The sequence below is a fragment of the Labeo rohita genome, chromosome 5 (genome assembly GCF_022985175.1).
Source record: "Labeo rohita strain BAU-BD-2019 chromosome 5, IGBB_LRoh.1.0, whole genome shotgun sequence".
Lineage (NCBI taxonomy): Eukaryota > Metazoa > Chordata > Actinopteri > Cypriniformes > Cyprinidae > Labeo > Labeo rohita.
In genome coordinates, this window is record NC_066873.1 from 5,452,724 (window position 1) to 5,473,182 (window position 20,459).

The following is a 20,459-nucleotide window of genomic DNA, read 5'->3' on the forward strand; positions in this document are numbered from 1 at the left end:
GTAAGAGACATTATTTATTTTATATTAAGCCATAGAAGTCTTAATACCCAGGGTTCCCTTTAAGCGTTTGTTCATACATTATTCACTTAATTTTATTATTGCACTTAATCTATTTGTGTCTGTAGATTTCATTTACAATACATATTTTAAAGGCATCTCTTTCTATCTCTCTCTCTTTCTCTACTTCAGTAACATTTACATGTACCGAACTTTACAGTTTACTTCCTACATAAGCAAAACCATTTTTTTAAATTATTTTTTATTTTATTTTATTTTTTTTTTTTTCCAGAATGAAAATGTTTGTTGACATTATTTTGGATTTATGGGATGAATCAATCAATCAAATCAAATCAAATCAAATCAATCAATCAATAAGAATTTTGAATCAGTCTCTATCCAATGTTCAGATTTCTGTTCTGGAAATGTATGCAAACTTGAATGCATATTTAATTAGATAATGCCTCAGGTGCACATTTAAACATAACATTTCAGGAAACATGTAATACAAAACAATCGTATTAATTAATTGACAATAATCAACTGGGGAAAGTATGGTAATATCTATTAGTTAAAGGGAACCCCAGGTATTAAGACTTGTATGGCTCACATAACATAAATGATAACTGTTAGTCAGAGGTGGGTAGTACTCAAGTAAAAGTACAAGTACTTATATAAATAATTACTCAAGTAAGAGTAACTTGAGTAAGAGTATCCAATGAAAAATCTACTCAAGCGGCATTTCTTCATTTCTTACTTGAGGGCAATTTTATAACTAGCCTTAACTCATATAACCCATTAAACGTTGAAGCTGCAATGGCAGTTTGTTGTTTAGGCTGATGAGAGAATTTGTGAATGCATAGCCTATTCATTTAGTCAATGAGCGCACACTGAACAACTCCGGAGTTCTCCGCGGTGACAAATCAAAACACCTCTGATTGTATACTGCATTCGTAAGCGCAGAAGAAATGTATGCGATCGGTTACAACACTCAACGCTGCAGACCGCATTAAAAAAAGGATTTGATGCAATGTAATAAAGCAAATGTTCTATAAATGAAATGCAGCGATCGACACTTCATTCATTTCACTTTACACATTTAATGTGACAGTCGGTGTAGCTTAGTGCTACTACAATATTACTTAAATGAAATCGAATGTATATCTGTGGAACTGTTCACAGACAGCACACACAGTGTTCAACTAATAAAGATCCTCATTGCAGGCCAACAGTACAATTTTCAGATTTGGTTTCAATTAACTGTAGACAGACTGTAGACATACATATATAGAATGACGCAGATTTAAAAAGAAAAAAAAAAAAAAAAAAAAAAGTTGATATGATTCTTTAGGGTCTTAATGAAAAGTCTATAATATACTTTGGTTAAAAATTCTCAATGGTTGTGTAAAACAACACCCTTTTTACCTTGCCAAAATGAGCTCTGCAAAATTCATCCTGTTCTGGTCGAGGTTGCTTCAAATGTTAATGAGCTCTGCTCACCCCGCCCCTCTCTTCTCTCTGTGGAGTGACGAGCCTGTTTACTTTAGCCGAATTTAGCTGTGTTTAGCCACTAAACCTGCTAACTAGCACCCTATTAAGAAAGGCGATCACAAAGATTCATAAAAAAAACCTTATACTCACTTCTGCTGCAAGTGAAGTTGGATCACGAATGATTCGCGCAAACATAGACAGATATATGTAGATCGGGGTGCATTCAAATTCACAAACAAATGTAGTCCACTGCATCTACATGTCGGGAGTAAATGACGACCACTATGTTCATCCAGCAACACAACACCTCAATCGCTCAGTCGGAGACATTCTTGTCTAACTTACATCCCTGCTCCCTGCTCTGAACCTTGCATCCAATGACTCCTTTAAATACCATAAATCTTTCATGGGTTTTCCAATACATATTTTAGTAAGAGACATAATTTACATTATATTAAGCCATACAGTAGGAAAAAATCTGAAACAGCATATTGTTCAAACACTGCATCTGATTTATGGCGATCATAAAAAAAAAGGAGTGGGTGGATTTTTACCATTATAGACTTGTTGTTTTGCACATATCGTGGACACACATCAGCATGTAAAAGCATATAAAAGTGAATTTTGCACAATAGGTCCCCTTTAATGCTTTTACCCTATTCACCTGTAGTGCCTTAAAACCAAATAATATTTTGGTGAAAAGTAATCTTTGTATTGCTTGGATGGAAGGTGCACTTAGCCAAATTAGGCAGAGGCCTCTATGGTCAGACTGCATGAAATGCCAATATTCCTCTTTGGTCTGTATCACACTGAGTCTGCATTCAATATGAATCCATAATATGATGGATGTGCGAATATTGGTAGCAATGCTCACCTCCCAGCGTGGCTGAGATCAAAATGTGCGTCCCATATTTCTTGATGATGGTGTCGATGAACTGTTGCGTGGACGGCCGTCGTCCGAGCATCCGCATGCTGCGCTGGAACTCCGGCATCAAGGGCAGAGGATTCCGGATCAGATCCCGCCTCTCGATGGCCGTGTTCCTCACCTTCCAACGTGCAAACTCCCTGCAAAGCAGAACAGACCGTGAGTAAGAACCACAACAAAATCGGCTTAGTGATTTAGTGGCAGAAGAAAGCAGAGCTGATTTAGACTGTTAAGCAGGCAGTTATATATTGTTGCTTATGCACATACATTTCCGTTACAACCACAAAAGTTAGATTAAAAAGCAGACATAGTGTGTTTTTTTTCTCCTGCCGATAAACACAAACACACACTCGTATACAGAAAGTGCTTTCACTTGAGGAGGTAACCATAGCAACAGAGGCTGCTAGAGCACTTTTCATTAGGATCATTATCGGACGGAACATTGACAAAACATAAATACTGTCATTATCAATTTATTACCATATCACAAATACATAATTACAAAATGCTAGTGTTTTATTATACAGTAATCTTTAATTGAATTGATGCTTGGCTTATTGTGGTAAGATGTGCATGATTACCTCAACAGATTCATTCAAATTCTCTTTATATATAATGAAAATTAAGAAAACCTTTATAAAACGGATTATAAAATGCATCATTTGCCTTGTAACACACCTCATAATGGATTATATGATCTCATAAATAACTGTAGCCGCAGTTATAATACATTCAGTGTTATTTTTAATATCATTGAAATACTATTTTCATAGTAATTTTGAAAATAGTAATTAGTAATTTTGTTCCATGTTTTAGTTCGTATTCATTATATTTTAATTATTTGTGCACATTAACTTAAACTAAATTAAAATGTGGCCTTGGTAACTAGTATGTATGTATGTATGCATGTATGAATGAATGAATGAATGAATGAATGAATAAGCATTTATTTTATTTCAGCTTTATTTTATTTTATATTATTTTATTATATTATAATACTTTATTCATTGTTATGTATTAATCTATTCGTTGTTGCATCTTTAGAAAGTTTGATCCATTAAAACAAACAAACAAACAATATAACTAGAAATCTGCAATATATGTGTTATACCTTTGGTTACAATTATTTATGAAAAGATGCAATGCATTATAATATATACTATGGATATCTAAATAATGCATTATACATAAAGGCTTTAAGTAAAGTGTAAATAACTTTCTAAAAGTCAACCTCGCATTTGCTTTTAGTGTAAGGTTTCTGTTTTATTTTGTGTTCACAGAAGAAATAAAAATACATTAATAATATGAGGGCATGTGAACTTTTAATTTAACATTTGGGTGAACTATTCTTTTAATGTAATTTAGTTGTGTCACATAATCTGTCAAGACAACAAAAAAAAGTGTATTTTGTACTGTCAGAACTGGATTTCATCTGGCACTTTTTTGCAAAATACAATTTTAAATGCACTGGCAGTTGTAAAAGCTCAACAAGCACCAACAATCATGTGGCAATCACTTCTGTCCAGTGTGATAGAGGGAAAAACAAAAGCAAAAACATTTTGATATTAAATCCAAATCAAGGCTTTCACAATGTTATCTAATCAACATGACTGCCAGCTGCAGATAGCTGCTGCTGTTGTCTGTCATGATTGTCATAACAAAGCCATAAGCATTGGTCCTGATTTGCCATTGGCTAGATTTTGGTCTCACTAATCTCACAATTGGTTCGATTAACATCTCATTTGGCAACGAATCACATGCATCTTCCTGTAATGAAGTGAAAATTGAAAATCCTTGAGACATGAAATGCATTCACTGAGCGATTTTCTAATAATCTGACGAAATATGTTTAAATTCGGATCAACAGTTGAAACTACTTTAAAGAAGCATCTATTTTCATAAATGCTGAGTTCAGAGTTGGACAACGGAAATGTCCATTCAGCACCTGTCTAAAGTCTTGAGGGTGTTAACATGAGGAAAGTGCCAGAGCAGCAGTCACTGCTGAACTTCTGCTAACACCTGCCACACTGTTTGAAGGAGTCTGGACATTCAGATCAGGAGCTGGATGAACCTTCTGTCTGTAGATCACTCTGACATTCACATTTGCTGCATAGATTGTTATGCAGTGACTACTAATATCCTATTTTAGATTGGTGAATGCCAGATAGAAATGAAGGTGCTTTATTACAGTAAAAATATAGTTAAGCAACATTACATTAACAAGTTCAACAGGGTTACCTGTGGGCAATTTATGCTTTTGTTTTTTTTTTCAGATAAACACCCCGACTTACACCCTGTGAGTGATGTTGCTTTTATACAGCAGCTGAATAAAAACACAATATTGAGTAAATTAAGTTACTGACAACAGTTGTTTAGTTATTTGTCCAAAATATGTCTTTTTTTCTTTTTGTCCTCTGTCCAATTAAGTGGTTCCATAAAAAGCCAAATCAGCAAGCTTTGTGTGTTGACCAAAGGCCAAAAAAAAAAATTGCTAGCTTAAAGTCTGGCCAAAAAAAATGTAAGGGGCTTTAAAAGCTTGAAGTTAGATTTTATTTTATTATTTTATTTTTTTCATTTAAAGTACTTTATAATTTGAAAGTTGGAAAGTTGTAAGGCCACGCTATTCTATTTGATGGACAGATGGATGGATGGATGGACTGACGGATAGATGGAGTGACGGATGGATGGACTGACGGATGGATGGACGGAAAAATGGACAGATGGACTGACGGATAGATGGATGGATGGATGGATGGATGGATGGACGAACAGATTGATAGAGAGATGGATGGATGATGGATGGATGGATGGATGAACAGATTGATAGACAGATGGATCTACAGATAGATGGATTGGTGGATGAATGGACAGGACAGAGAATAATGGATTGATGGAGGTATGGAAGGATAGATAGATAGATAGATAGATAGATAGATAGATAGATAGATAGATAGATAGATAGATGAGAACTAGTGGCAGACATTTCACTATTGTTAAAGTATTCGGCCCTTTACATCAAGTTCGGTCCTAGAGCTGCAGTCCTGCAGAGTTTAGCTCCAACCCTAATCAAACACACCTGAACAAGCTAATCAATGTCTTCAGGATAACTTTTTTTTTTTTCCTCTCTAGGGTTGGAGCTGAACTCTGCAGGACTGCGGCTCTCTAGGACTAAACTTGCCTACCCCTGCTCTAGATTTACCAAAACTTTACTTGCCATAAATGCATTTAGTTCTGCAGTCCTGCCGTAGAATGCTAGCATTGCTTTTGGGTGCACGTCAGCTGCTTTGACACCAGGCAACTTGTGTCTTCACAAACAGCTCTAATGTGAAAGTGCTTGAAATATCCAAATGTCAGAAATGACTCAATGGTGCCAAATCCTAGTGCTACCGATGGCTTTATTAGTGACTATCCTCAGAACAGACAGAAGAAAGCAGCGCTGGTACTCTGACTCCATATCAGAATCCTTTCGAACAACAGCCTGAAAGCTGGGCGACTCCACTGACCTTACGGGTTGTGCGATAAGGAGGCCACGAAAATGCTTAATAGACTAAACCTGTAAAGATATCGATCCACCTTTCCAACATTTGTAAATAAAAGTCAATTAACACAGTAACGTGGGCTTATCTGCTAGTGCTCTTGCACTTTTCAAATCCAGAAACCCTGGACGCAGTGACATTTTAATTGCTATTCATTATCCACAGCAAGGCTTTTTCATGAGTTCTTCATGAGTCCGTGGTTTGTCCTGAACAGTTAAACTGCTCAATGTTCTTCAGAAAAATCTTCCAGGTCCTGCATATCCATTATTTTTTCAGCATCTTTTGCATATTTGAACGCTTTCCAGCACGACTGTATGATTATGACATCGATCTTTTCGCACTAAGGACAATTAAGGGACTCATACGCAACTACTACAAAAGTTTCAAACATTTGGGGAGATGGGGCGAAGCAGTTGAACAGGAAGATGTGTACATTTTTCTTATTTCTTTTTTACAATTTAACCTGATCTTCTAACAATTAAATAGTTTTGAAAGGGGTCGGTGGGCCGTTGTTATTTTCTGATATACAATAATGAAGTTTAAGCACCTCTGGTTTAAAGCTACTCCTCAGCATTCTTCGTCCGGATATTTCCACCAAGACAAATTGTGAATCGAGCGGAACTGATTGTGTTCTACAAATGTTGGCAGTTTGGAGGGCTTTTGGGGTCGGTACTGTAATAAAAATATCACCAGGCGGCTGAGAGCTCCGGGCAAGCTCGTACAATTAAGTCTACCTGCGTGAAGCCGACCCTCGCTGCGCCGCGGGTGCCAGAACAATTCTGGATTGACACCCTCTTATTCAGACACTTCACAAACTGCGATCAGCAGGTCTGTCTTGAGAATAAAAATATAAGGAGACCTCTGCAAAAACATGATGATAATTCAGTTATATGGCGGGTTTCGGCAGCCCCCCTCTCCCTGATGAAAGTTGCAGCGCTACGCCTTTGGAAATCATTCTAAGAGCTTCGTAATTACTGCTCTTCAAGGGAACGGGAACAAATATATGCAAATTGCATTGTGTCTGCTTTTGCATCAACAAATCTCAAGGTAAAGTAGTGCAGATAATGAGGCGTATTAAGACTCCACATGAAATCACTCAGGAGGAGGATATAAGGTGTGTCGGCCGCACACACGTGTTCAGATGCTTGAGTAGATGGGAAGAAAGTGAGACGAGGAAGCAGAGGAATAGGAAGCAGCGACAGAAGGAGGAAGAGAGACAGGGAGAGTGAAGAATGGAGATGAGAACACAACGAGAGACTAGAATACTGATGAGTTCAAAGCCAGACCAGACCAAACTACTTCAGCTCTCGGTCCGTCAACGGCGCTCACTTATAAACAGTTACAAATGGAAATTCTGATATAATGAACAAATGTAACAAGCAAATGTACATCTGTATGAAATTTTACAAATAACTACATAATAATAATAATAATAATAATAAAGTGAAGCTTATTTGAACATTTTATAATATTGTGTTGCCACTATAACAGACAGTCTTGAGTTGCAAGTTCTAGAGTTATAAAAAATGTCAATATTTCTTGACTAATTCCTATGGAAAGAGTAAAAAGCTCAATACTTGAAATATATTAACTGTGCATCTGAAAAAGGATTATATCCTGAGATACTAGCAATCTTCTTTTATTACTACAAGAAGAATGCTCAGAGCAATTTAAAATCCACAGCAAACATTTCAGTCACAGTGACAGGACCATCCTCAGTACTCACAATCTTTGAAATGTTTCATCTTTATATACGATTATACGATTCCTCACAACACACGTGTATTAAATCAATTATAGACCAGTTACTCAAAGTCCTGCATGACTAAAACATTTACTGTGAATTCAAAATTTTGCACGTATAATTGTAAAAGAAGATTGCTAGTATCTCAGCATGTGATCTTTTTTTTTTTTTGGAAACAGTTTCAAGTTTTGAGTTCTGGAATCTGTAACTTGTTGTGTGTGGATTGAAAAATGCACAAGATCCTCCACTCTTCTCCTCTTTTTTTTTTTTTTTTTGGAAAATATTTCTTGGCCAGCCATACAAGAATATGAAGTATTAAAGATAGTAGTAGTATTAAAGGTAAAACAAATAGTCTGTAAACCAGTATTAGATTAAAAAATTTAAACAAATGTTTAATATCAACAGATCTTTGAACGGAAAATATGAATGTTTTATGGTATAATGAGGGTTTTGTAAATGCATTCTTTTTTTCTTATAAGTATTTTCATATAATATCATACTATATTGTCAAGCACTATTTTCTAGTTTGCATGGAGCCCACCAGCATATGTTCATACATGTATATGTTCATGCATGGTTGAAAATACAACCATTTGTGTTGTTTTTCATGCATTCATTTCAGAAACAAGAAGCGATGACAGTGGAGAGCTTTACACATGTTGAAAACAAAAGCTGTAGATACTCTGCCATTTTTCCCTTCCATTCCTTGAATCACGAGTGCAGGTTCCAGTGATTTCGCTGTGAAAGGCTCTGTGGGCCCTCAAATTGACCTATTACTTAGCTCCAATTCTCCCCGAGCCGATCAGCGCGTTTCAATCTCCAGCTGCATAGCTTCAGCGCGTCTCCGTTCTCCTGCGCTTGTTCGCAGGCTATTAGGGTCAGAGCGCATTCTTCCCTCTCTCGTCTCTGGACTGTGTCCAAATTCACAGACATCAACGGTAAAGTCATCCACTGCCAGCGCTCAAGAATCGCTGGTGCGTTCTGCTCAAGAGAAAGTTTAAGGCAATATATCTTCTGACTGCAAGAGGTTCGTAGACTTTGTGTTTGTGTCCTTGCAGGCATACGTGCTAGGCATTGTGCTAAAGTATATCTATTTAAAATATTCAAACATGGTATGTCTTCAGCGATAATCAGTTTATTTTAGTGAGCCATCATTAAAAATAGTACCAATAAGTATGCATGCAAATATCTCAGTTCATGCACAGTAGCAGAAACAAGTCTGGTCCAAATATAAAATTATGTGTGAATTTATTGGAAAAAACCCAAGTCATGTCATGGCCTGCTTCATATGGTGGGTATTAGCTGCAAACTGACAGATAAATGCTAGAATCTAATTAGTTATCATCAAAAGAGCATCACTAATCATATTTTCCTTCACATGAACTGTGTTGTGTAGCACTGATGTTTACTAGCACTCTAACACAACAACTGCTGATAAACAGTGCACGCACTGGTTTTCATAAATCACAATGAATCCAATCTGATTTTTAGCGTATGCACTGATAATAATAATAATAATAATGTACTAAAAAGTTAGTTTATGCTTAAATTATGATTAAATCATAAAAGTAAAAAGTATATATATATATATATATATATATATTTTTTTTTTTTTTTTTTAGTATAAGTATTAAGTATAGCTCAAGTCTATTAACATTTACTGACATCGTTTGAGACTTGATGATATACAAATTGTTCAATTCAACTTTTCTTAATATTAAGCCTAAACTATGTTTTAATGTCATTATTGATGAGGATTGTACAATCTTTAAATATTATTCTTTAAATGCAAAATATGTTAAGTGTACTTAAAGTATACTTGCAATAATTCCATTTTAGTTTCATTTAATATCTTTAGTTGGACTTCAGCACAATATTAGTGCATTAAGTACAAAATTAATTGGTCCAATATAGCAGACTTTAAATATACCAGTACTTACACTGACTGCATAAATGACATAAAATGTAAATGTATGTGTCATGTACTTTGAAATACATTTTAGTATAATTATTTTTCACTAGGGGATATATTAAGTCACTTTGCTTTTGCTAGTACATTAAATTTATGCAAGATGTTAATTTAAAAATGTTTAGGTATTTGTACTTTTTAAGTGTGAAATTTGTTTACATGTTACAATCTATTTTACATATTCATGCACAGCTGCACCATATATATACAGCACAATAATGTAACTGGAGCTACCATATGCATAATTACTGATTTTGTATTGATGACATACCTTAAAGGAATGCTGAGATTTACATCAGAAGAACATTTTTACCATCTATTTAGCAAATATTCAATCTCCTCCACTGACCAGTTTGTAAAACATAACACATGCATTAGCATGCACACATTTATGAAGTGAAATATATGTAAACATTCACTTAATGGCACTGCACATGTGTGCAAGATATTTTTTCATCTGACTGAGAAAAGAGTTGGATTCAAACCTGTACATGCTTTTTTTGTTTGTTTTGTTTTTTCACCTATTGATCAGGTTATTTAAAGTCAACACCACTCTTTCCAATTCAGTCGAAACTTCATTCATACTGAGCCCAATCAGATCGACTGAGATGTATACATGAAGACTTTTCAGTTCACTTCAGCCATCAATACGATTAGTAATGGTTATTTGAGTGCAAACTTAGCTACTGATAGTCACAACAATAATGCAGATTCTTCAGTTATGTACAACTTATAATTGAATGTTATGTTTACATTTCTTTATTTTAGCACACCCATGTGTGTATTTATTTTGTGACTTAAAAGTGAGATTTATGCATGCTATTTCATTGTAAAGTGCCAACAATGTTAGAGTAGCTACAAGCTATACTTTAGAGTCATTCAGCTCTAGTCTAACTACTCTCTAAAAATGTAGTCAGTACTTGAGCTACTAATACAAACCATTTGGGGTTGGCAAAATCAAAGTGTTTCAATTAGTCAATGAGAGTGGCGATAGGTTGTAATGATGTGCTGTAACTCATTCACACAAGCAGCCTTACACTGTACATGCTACCATCACATTTCTGCTGTGATATTGTACAGAACGAGGCAGCGTTTTGGACGCAACCACAGCCAATAAGCATAGCCAGAGATTATCAGTTCAGCATCAAGCGTAAATTCTCAATCACACATCAGTTAAACTCCTCTCGGCTTTGGCCATTACTGAGGAGCCATATGTGAGAGCCATATGTACTTAGGCCCATACGCTCAGATTAGCAAAAGCTGTTGGATGGGAGTTGCGATATGATTCACTGCATTATTTCTCAGCTCAACGGCAGATTTAATGACCTCTCTGAGGAACTCCTGCGATAACAAATAGCCCACGCCAGCAGCGCCTGAGCACACAGGACAGGAGTGATTATCACGCCACAAAGCCATTAGAAAGAGCCGCTGTGGGTTAGTCGCTCAAGACTGAGGAAACCTGTATTTGGAGAGTTGGTTAATAGTGTTAATCAGTTGAGATATCACTTAAATGACTTGCCCGCCTAACAAAGAAAACGCCTTACAAAATAGATCTGTACTTCAGATCTGAGCAAAACCTATTTTTGGTGATACTAGGGCAGTTGATCTCAAGCTTTCCGATTGTCTACAACAATATTTAACCGCCTGTAAATTAAACAGCAGGATTGTTCTTCATTCACAACTTCATTTTTTTTTTTTTTTTTTAAAGAATGTCAAATGTCATATTGAAAGCACAATAAACAATAGGAAAGGAAAGGAAAGGAAAGGAAAGGAAAGGAAAGGAAAGGAAAGGAAAGGAAAGGAAAGGAAAACGGTATGGTGTCCCATACTTGGAATTTGTGCTCTGCATTTCACCCATCCAAGCGCACACACACACATCAGTGAGTAGTGAATACATACACACACACATTGTGTAATAATAATAATAATAATAATAATAATAACAGAGATAGAATACTTTTTTTAAAAAATCATATATCATATAACTAAGATATTTTCACCCATGTTGCAGTACATTTACAGTTCTGTCTTATGTTTTGTTGTAAATTAATTGTTATATTTTTTATGTGATTACATTTTAAAAGATTACATTTCAGATCATTTAATTATACACCATGTTGATGAATTTGTATTAAATCGTAAAATGCAGAATTCAAATGGGAGTAAATTAAAAGAGAATCTTACTCTGTGGAGTTCAGTTGTGAACAAACAATTCTTTTTACATTCATCCTCAAAGTCTAACGGACATTTAATAAGCATTTCCTTCACTGTTAATGGCATATTATTATTGTGATAAATATCAACAAATACCAATATTTGAAAGTCTGGCATTTACAGACCTAGAAATTAAAGCTTAAAATAGGCTACATAATATAACTAGGTTTTTCAAAGATAAAGACAGAAAGAAAGAAAGAAAGAAAGAAAGAAAGAAAGAAAGAAAGAAAGAAGGAAAGATGGAAAGATGGAAAGAAGGAAGGAAGGGAAAAGGGAAGGAGGAAAAAAGGAAGGGGGGAGGGATGTAAAGAGGGGGTAACGTTTGCTGAGGCCCTCATGCCGCCTTAAATGAAGATCACCAGAATTTAGACAACACTTACTGATTTTTTTGTTTGTTTAATATTTGTGTTTTTATAAATAAATGTGTTATTGTCCGAATGGTTCACATTCTGAAACCAGAGTGCACTATTGGCCAGATGAAATGGAGCCTGATGCAAACCGCCTGTGTGTTCCCACAGACTTGAGAAACAAACAGTGACGTAATTCTGCTATGTGTTGTTTATCTGACTAACCAGTGTAAAAACAAACATTGCACATCCCAGTGTTTATGCAGCCAGCGCAGTGCTTTCTTTTCACAGTATTAGGAGTGATTCTAGCGTACATGTAGCTCTCAAGTAAACTGCCCGCACTGTCTTCTGTCCTTGCGGGAGAGATACTGAAACTGAAGCCGCTGATTCATTCGCTTTCATACAGACGGGTATCTCTCTTGCCCACAGTTTTATATATTTAGTTTTATATATTTACCTCAGCATCTCTCTGCTGTCCTCTCTGTTCGATGAGCAAGTTTTTAGGCCTGAACGAGAATTCGGACTAAGCCAGATACTAGGTCTCTACATCTGCGTAATAGCGATGCTTGCCTTAGAAAACTAGGACAAAAATTACATTTCTGTAAAAGCAATATAATAACATCTATATGTGCCCTAAGCCTGTATCACTTTATATCTCAGACTCGTCACAGAAAAACTTCGTCTTTTACAAAGCTTCTATACAGACACCAACAACACAACACGTGTTTGTTTGTTTCAGTGTAAATATATCCTGCACGAATTATACTGAACTCACAGCGTCCTGTCACAAGCTAATTCCCCTGCGCGCTCTTCTGAGGGAACAGTAGACTCCAGCTCCGAACATTTATAGCCGGACTCCGTCTGTTTTCCCCATCAGAGCGTTCAGACAGACAGCGGCGTAATCAAAGACAATCGCTCATCTGAGTAGAGGACAAGTCCCACCAGGCTCTGCTTCGCCTAATGATTGCATCTGATGCTCGGCTAGCAATCCAGTTGTATTTTATGACCCAAAGACGCCATTTAGATATCATGGAGAGACACTTTTCACAATCCAATTAATTCCTAACAGATAAAATCATGTCCAGCTCTTCAGGTTTTTCATGTCAAATCTCCCGTCTCTAAATACGCCACATTATTGTAAAGTTGTGATGAATGCCATTTCCTTTTGACAATAAAATGCATTGTTCTGTTACTTTGGGAAACTTTAATACATAATCAATCAATCAATCAATCAATCAATCAATCAAAAAACAAACAATCAATCAATGTTTCCAAAATGGGATTTTTACAGCAAATGCCATGGAAGAACCATTTTGGGTTCCCAATGAGCTTTTCATTTAGTGTGAAGAACATTTTAGTTGACTAAAAACCTTTTTCCACTATAAAGAACATTTTGTGCAAGATTTCATTGATGATGAAATAGTTTTGTAAGCCAACCCAGAGGTTCAAAACACTTTGGAAAAAAAAAAAAAAAAAAACCTTGACAAAAGGACCAAAATGATTTTTCCACTGGCATTTCAATTACTGCAGGAAAAAAAAAAAAAAAAAGTTTATGATTCTTACACATTTTGTTCATCAAGATAATCTTCACAAATGGACACTACTTTGATTTCTGAAGCCTAAATACAGTCTGCAAAAATAAAGAGCCAACATTAGGCTATAAACAAATTACAGTAATGGGAAAAACGGCGTTACTAAAGGCGTTATTTATTTTATTTTTTCAGTAACGAGTAATAAAACAAATTACTGTTTCCCCCATTACAACGTCGTTGGCGTTACTATGATTTATTATAATATCATTATAATTGTATTTTTCAGTTTATCTGAATGGATGCTCAGCGTACAGTACCTGTATTTGACCAACCGTAAACTCTAGTGTGAAGGCACCTGACTAGCTGTCACATTTTTGTCTCACACACAAACACAAAAAAAAAAAGATACAGAGCGAGAGAGACTTACATACCATGTAGAACTGACGCGCCACAAGTAAACGATATTCTTTGCTGCATTTTCCTGTCAAAATAACGGAACTCCTCTAGAATTCTTCAGCTTTTAAGAACTACCGGTTTCTCCGGTAGTAGGCGGAACTTATGCGCAAACGGCAATCTCATTGGCTGGCGCTCACCTATTATCGTCCCTGTTTTGATTTCAGCAAATCATTTCGAGTGAACATTGACAACGTGATTAATATTCTTGAATCCAGCAGGTCATCAAGTCTTGTTTTATATTGTTATTAGTAGTAGAATTCATAGTAGTTTTGTTATCTAAATTATCATAATGTCATATTATAATGCTTGACTGACTAATGCTAAGTGTACTTTCAGATATTTCAGATATAAAAAACTGTGCAATTAAGCTTTATATATGTATAGTAGTCCAAAAAGTACAAGTGGGCCAAACCTTTCATCAAAGTTGTCCTAAAAAACCAAAACAATAGCCTACCCATTCTTGTCTTAGGACAACTTAGATTAACTTTTTTGATGAAATGTTGACTACGATATAATAGTATATCAGATATTTAATATTAATCTGGTGAGTAAACAAAAATAATAATAATAATAATAATAATAATAAATTTCATTTAAATCTGTTCGGTGTGATGATGTTTAATGTTCCTGATGACCTTTATAGTCCAATTTAGCTAGCAACCACCCTTTTCAAGACAAGTAAAAGCTTAAAACATCATTACAGGGTTTTACTGAAGCATTTTACGTCATAGAATAAAACATGACAGCATCTTGAGCTTGTGTTCACCACAGTCCTTATTTCAGGCATTTGAATGAAAACCCTTTAAAAAAAAACTCATTGACTGTGGAATGATGGATGTGGCAAAAATATGAACACGTTTCCAGGTTTTAGGACTCATTCCTGCAGCACTCTGTTCACTTTGGCAGGAAAGTGTCTGCTGAGCACATACAGATGTACAATGGTTAGCATTTCACAGAAACTTTCTTTGAAAGGCATAGATTAAATCTGTGACAAAATGTACCGGTTGAAATCACTGGCTGGATAATTTCTATAATGCCGTACTATTTGAACTCTGAGTTTGAGCAGAGCAGAAGTGTTGCCAGGGTTGCTTTTTTCCTGCACATTTGGTCCTTGGAATTAATATCTGGCAACCCAATGACTGCTGAAAGGGTGAAGGAGAGATGCTATGAGGGGCACATTTGATGTCATTTCGCAAACTAGAAGTTACATGAGTTTTGACCACATTGGGAATTGTAAGGAAGGTTAATTGAGTTTGGCTTTGCAAATTAACAGCACGTTGATGCTTGTGCACAGACAAAAGAAGAGCATGTAAAGAGTAAAGAGTATGTAGGCTATTTATAAAGAATTGGGTAAATTAATACTTTTTTTGAAGGCAAAAACTATTTTAATAGCATAACATTTCAATCTGCTAAGTGCAACTATACAGCATAAAGATAAAAATAAGTACTAAACAGTAACATCATGAGTTTCTGTAAGCTGCTTTGAAACAATTTGGATTGTTTCATTGTGTACTGGGGGGCAGTCATGGCCTAATGGCCAGAGAGTCCCGAAGGTTGCGGGTTCGAGTCTCAGGTCTGGCAGAAATTGTCAGTTAAGGGAGTGATCAGTGCTCTCTTCCACTTTCAATACCACGACTGAGGTGAGATCCTTGAGCAAGGCACCGAACCTCCAATTGCTCCCCAGGCGCCGCAGCATTATGGCTGCTCACTGCTCCGGGTGTGTGTTCACTACTGTCTGTGTGTGTGCGCACTTGGATGGGTTAAATGCAAAGCGCAAATTCTGAGAATGGGTCACCATACTTGGCCACAACTCACGTCCTTTCCTTTCCTTTCCTTTCCTTTCCTTTCCTTTCCTTTCCTTTCCTTTCCTTTCCTTTCCTTTCCTTTCCTTTCCTTTCCTTTCCTTTCTTGTAAAAAGTGCTATATAAATAGCATGAATTTGACTTGATTTGACTTTTATGGATGGTTATGTCATCTTATCACATTGTGACAGCCTTATTCTAGCTCACATATACTGAAAATTAAAATCATTCTTTATTAAAAAAAAAAAAAAAGAATTAAAAGCATCAAAATTAAACTGGTCTGGTTTTGAGTCAGCATTTGGCTAAACGTTTCTCTTTCTTCTGGCAACTATTTCCTGGCAAATTTCTTCCAGATCCCTTAAATTGCAGGATGTTCAATATTTAAGCTGTTAAACTTTATTAATAATTGATTATTTGCACAACTGGATGAAATTAACGTCAGGCATTGCTCAGTGAGAGACTGACAGTTAGCTTACAGTCAGTTTGAAGTTGATTTCATATTTTGGAATCAAACTGATTTGCATCATTTGATCCAGCAGGAATGTTTAAGAGTCATGCAAAGCAACTAAAACCATAAAACATCACAGAACCCATCAGATCCATTACTTACTGATATTTGTGCTGCTATTTTCCCTCCAAAATGTGGAGGGAATGTCATCACTTCCTGAAAGATCATGCAATGTGGGTTTGTCTGGCTATTATAAGTTAAAAGTGTTTTACAATACACCAATATTCCAAAACAAACAATATAGAACAAGGATAAAAGGATAAGGATAAGTTCATTCACTAACTTAAAGTAGTGAAAGTATTGTAATATGATTTTAACACATGTATGATGAGGACATGACATGAAACACAGGATACTGGATATTAGCAGAATCTGGCTTTGCCAACTATTTAGTGATCCAATGAGAATTTTTAATTGGGCAATTTAATGTGGTGTTTCATGGGAATTCAGCTGGTTAATTCAACTAACAGTGGCATAAACTGAGCATGTCTAATTAGATCAAGGCAAGACCTTGTTCCCAAATTTCTGCGCATATTTGTCACATTGGTGCTTCTTTTATGCTAATGAGCTATTATGAATGAGATGGATATTTTGAGGAGCTGAGAATCGCAGTATGTGCGCAAACTAATAATATAGTGGATTTAGAAACGCTGATACCTCGGAAAAATCCACTCTTGACCTTTCTGCAGATCACAAAAGATCAGCCGTATAGCGGCGTACGAAGACTCCTGCTGGCATCTAATCACAATCTGTCAGCTGATAAAGTGCACAAACACACACTCGTGCGCTATATACTCCACCAGATCCATGAAGCAATTTTGCAGGGAAATTCATTTTTCTCTAAAAATGGGTGACATTAAAAGAGGGAACGTGCGGATAATCCAGCATGTGGAATGGCTTCTCTGAACGGACGCTCCTGACAGCACCATCTTTCAGTTCGTAAGAGACACGAGGGAGCTATTTTTCCTGAGCTTTTTAAAATGAATGGCCTTTAACGGCGCCTGGGAACGACATTTCTGTCACGGAAGCTCTTTCCACAGAAGTTTGGATAAACATACTCGCAAATCCATGTAGTGTTTGAGTTGTCAACTCATTACATTCATTGTTTAAAATGTCAAAAAATATCAAAGAAAAAAAAAAACTACTGATTGATTAACACTGACAGAACATCACAAAATGCATGCACTGTTTGGTACTAAATAATATGAAGATAGCACAGAAGACAATTATTTTTTAATAACTTATATATAAAGAAACAAATGGTAAATAAAAGCAATTTTCAGTTTTTGTTGTTGTTTGTTTGTTTTTGTTTTTTGCTTGTTGTATGCATTATGTAAAAATAATGTAGCTTGCATTGTTTAATACTTTCACTCCAATTCATTTAGACCATGTCTTTCTTTACAAATTCACATCCCCAGCTACTGTCTGGCATGCACAATGCAGTTGTTTTCTCATGGAAATGTGATCATTTTAACAACATCGCATTTACATTATCATGTAAATGTTTCTTAAACTGGGGGGAAAAATAAAATAAAATAAAAAGAAGCATGTAACATTGAATTAAATGTGAAGTCGAATAAATTTGTACATATTATGTTTGTACTTATTTATTTATTTAAACTCTGTTTGGACAAAGTCTAATCTAGAAATTTTCAATTATTATCATATGTTTATTAACCTGTAGTCTCACATAAGTAGACGTTTCTGGTAATTGTATAAAGTATGGTCTCCATGTATAATGGAATTTGTCATTTAGATGAGACTGACTGACATAAAGCAGCCTATTTTTTATTTTATTTTATTTTGTTTTATTTTATTTTATTTTTATTTTTATTATTATTTATTTATTTATTTATTTATTTATTCATTCATTCATTCATTCATTCATTCATTTTTTTTTGATTGTTTACAAATCCAGTCACAATTCCAGTTCTCTGAACCATGTAAACCTTCAGGCAGAATTTATTTATTTATTTATTTATTTATTTATTTATTTATTTATTTATTTATTTATTTATTTATTTACTGAATATGCATGAGATGCAGTGTTGATAATTATGATCACCCATATTTACATATCAATACCTATTTGGCAACCTGACAGAGTATTAGCAAAAACAGCCATTTTCAATTAAATAAATAAATATGACTGCAGGAAAGTAATAATTCAATGAATAGAGTTTCAACTTAACAGTCAGAGGGAGGGTGGAAACTGGTCATGAAAACAAAATATATATATTTTTTAATGCGAGAAACCAATACTATAAGCAGAAAAATGGCCCTGTTAAATCTGTATAAGAATATAGTCTTATACTTTCAAAATGACAGCCATCATTTTACTAATGAACAATTAACTCGTTTTGTGATTGGTGAGCAATTACCGGCACAGAGACACACTCTGAGAGCCTCTGATGTGCGGTTCTGTCTCAATCACTTGTTCTCTTGTAGTCTCGCACTTCTCCTGTTCATTCGTGGGTCCCTTGTCAGTGTCACTTCTCTTAGTTCCTTATAAAACTTCCTCTTAAAGTGGAAGTTGGAAGAGCCGCACAATGCGGCTTTTCATAATCATCAGCCCGGTCAAACCAAACCCATAAATCACCGTAGCACAAATACAACCAGACTGCACAATCCACTGCCCTTAAATATACAGGCGCTGTGAAAGTAGGTTTGAAAATCAATGCATTTCATTTCCGTTGCATGTTCCTTGCGCTGCCTGGCCTCATTGTCATTCTGCTCACAATGGTTAAACGCAGCCTGAAACCTGGAAAAGTGCGAACGGGAGAGCCCAAGTGTGTGGGTTTGTTTTACTGTGGCTTAATGGAAATGAAACCACACTGGCCTCTTTTAAAATCAATGTCAACTCTTTCAGGCACAACAGAAGATAGAAATGTAATTAAATGTCCTTCCATTTAATGTTCGGTTCACATCACGTCTGATGTGATCATATCTGATATAATTAAATCTTCCTAAAAAAAGTACAAAAATGATCAAAAAGTTGTTATACCATGTGTGAGCAAAGTCAGTAAGTATTACTCCTGTGTGATAATATCAACTAGCATTTTCAGGAGGGAAAAAAGCATAGATTTCATAAGAAGACCTATAACATGAATTTTAATTTCATGCCAACTTTACAGACAGTACTTGATGTGATTCTCCATTCTAAAGCGTTTTCCATTTAGTCAGCATTCAAGAGTTAAAAGAGCATAAAGCAGAACACAAAGAGAAGAATAACCTCTGCTCTGTGCTTTTGAGACTCTTATCTCCTGATATATATTTCATTTCTTCAGCACACACAGCAACATTGTTCAGGCTCATTAGCAATCAAGCCCATCTAATGACGGTCACTATGGAGACCAACAGAATACTCTGTTTGTTTGCTGGAGAAACTCAATGTTCTCGTCTGGATCCCTGTTAATTTGTACTTTAGCACATCTGGGGTGACATCTGCAAGTGCTTATTAGTACTTGGGCTCACTTTTTTAGGGTAGTGATATGAACAAACCCTTAAACTTCGTTGTGTTACACACAGATATGAATGATTCCTCAAATCATGTGAGGAGAGGTGTGCTGCTACTTTAACTAAGCATGCAACTTTTCTAGATGATAAAACAGGCAAGAGATAGATTTTGGTAACTACCCAGATCACCAAAAATGTAGAGTAGCTACACCTAGCCACACTCTAGTAACCACTGACTGCACTGCTCTAAAACATCACTCCAAACACCTTGTAGAAGTCACAATGTTAAATTCCTGTATATATTTTGACTTAATCAGTGTTATTTTGAGAGTCATAAATAAATAAATAAATAAATACATGTTGTATCATGTATAAATCTAGTAAAGTAAATCTTTTCAATAAAGTTAGTTCTTTTTTATAATTATTAAAAAAGAAGTGCACTCAGCTGTATTGAATGTGCACTTGTACTTCAAATCTTAAGA

At 35.5% G+C, this 20,459-nt stretch overlaps 1 protein-coding gene across 1 annotated transcript in view; it reads right to left on the reverse strand.

The window, feature by feature from the left end:
* The window catches only part of brinp1 (bone morphogenetic protein/retinoic acid inducible neural-specific 1), a 176,780-nt gene that overhangs the window by 83,556 nt on the left and 72,765 nt on the right, over positions 1–20,459 (reverse strand). Inside the window, exon 3 of the mRNA XM_051110054.1 lies at positions 2,363–2,553. Coding sequence (XP_050966011.1) covers positions 2,363–2,553 — 191 coding nt within the window. The remainder of the gene's footprint in view (positions 1–2,362; positions 2,554–20,459) is intronic.